This window comes from Eurypyga helias, unplaced genomic scaffold (genome assembly GCF_000690775.1).
Source record: "Eurypyga helias isolate BGI_N326 unplaced genomic scaffold, ASM69077v1 Scaffold31778, whole genome shotgun sequence".
In the NCBI taxonomy this organism is placed as follows: domain Eukaryota; kingdom Metazoa; phylum Chordata; class Aves; order Eurypygiformes; family Eurypygidae; genus Eurypyga; species Eurypyga helias.
This window is the reverse complement of record NW_010266805.1, coordinates 3,811-4,811: the sequence shown is the minus strand read 5'-3', so window position 1 is coordinate 4,811 and position 1,001 is coordinate 3,811. Positions and strand designations below refer to the sequence as shown.

The 1,001-nt window shown below is 49.8% G+C and overlaps 1 protein-coding gene across 1 annotated transcript; it reads left to right on the top strand.

Moving 5' to 3' along the window:
- Window positions 1–468: 468 nt before the first annotated feature.
- On the top strand, window positions 469–553 carry LOC104513764 (cytochrome c oxidase copper chaperone; the record flags this gene model as incomplete). The annotated part of the gene is made up of 1 exon (XM_010157226.1): window positions 469–553. A coding segment is annotated over one exon (85 nt), but the record flags the coding sequence as incomplete, so codon positions are not given.
- Between the last annotated feature and the right edge of the window lie 448 nt (window positions 554–1,001).

The window sequence follows — 1,001 nt, the reverse complement described above, 5'->3', positions numbered from 1 at the left end:
TTTTTTGCTTCAGGTTTCCTAAATACCACCTGAAGCTGGATTAAAACATCATTTACTGGCCAAAGCTGTTCTGTAACGGTCTCTTACTGGAGAGGTTTGGTTGCTTCTGTACTGAATGATTGGAAACAGGTTGATGATGAGAGGAGCGTACTCTGATGTGACAGCCTGGTGTTGTGTAACAAATCCCTGCCTAGGCTTGCCCAGACAGACACTGGCCTGTTAATAGGAAGTGCTGTTACATATCTCATCAGAGTTTTAAGTGCACCGCTCCGGGCCTGGGCACCTTGCTGAGATAGTATCATGCTTTCCAAAAGAGCGCTACCGCGGACTTTTGATAGGATAGGCGAAAAGATCGCTGGAGCCTGATAGAGGTTTTGATTGTCCCCACCAGCTTGTCACTTCCGTGGCTTTGACTAACAGTCAGCAATCTCTTTGTTGTTGAACCTTGGAAATCTTTTTGCTTTGCAGCATCATCGAGAAGGGGGAAGAAAATTGTGGGCACCTAATTGAAGCTCACAAGGAGTGTATGAGAGCTCTGGGCTTCAAGATATGAGTGAGATGAGCAGGACTGCGAATGCGGTAAGTGTAGCCCTCGGGAACACGCTTGATCTCTGCCTCTGGAATGCTGTAGCATCTCAGCTGGTGCCGCTGGGAGGCCCGTAGTACTGTTCGTGGTGGCAAAGGTGTCTGCCTTAGGAGAGGGAAGGCAAAGTAACGCCCACTGACACCAGACTGGGTGCCGCCGTCCTTGCGCAGGTGGCGGAGCCTTTTGGCAGGATACAGCCTTCGTGGTAGCTCTTCAGCAGTAGAGTGTGGTTCTGCCTCCATTGTCTCTTCACGGATCTGAATGTCAGCTTGGATTTCTCATGGTTGGGCAGTGCGGGGGTTGGTTTTTGAGGGATGTTGCGGGGATTTTTTTGTTGGTTGGTGAACCGTCCCGCGGTAGCCAGTGGAAATCCGTGTTTTGTGAAGCTGTCTTTCCTCTCTTCTAGATGATGTTT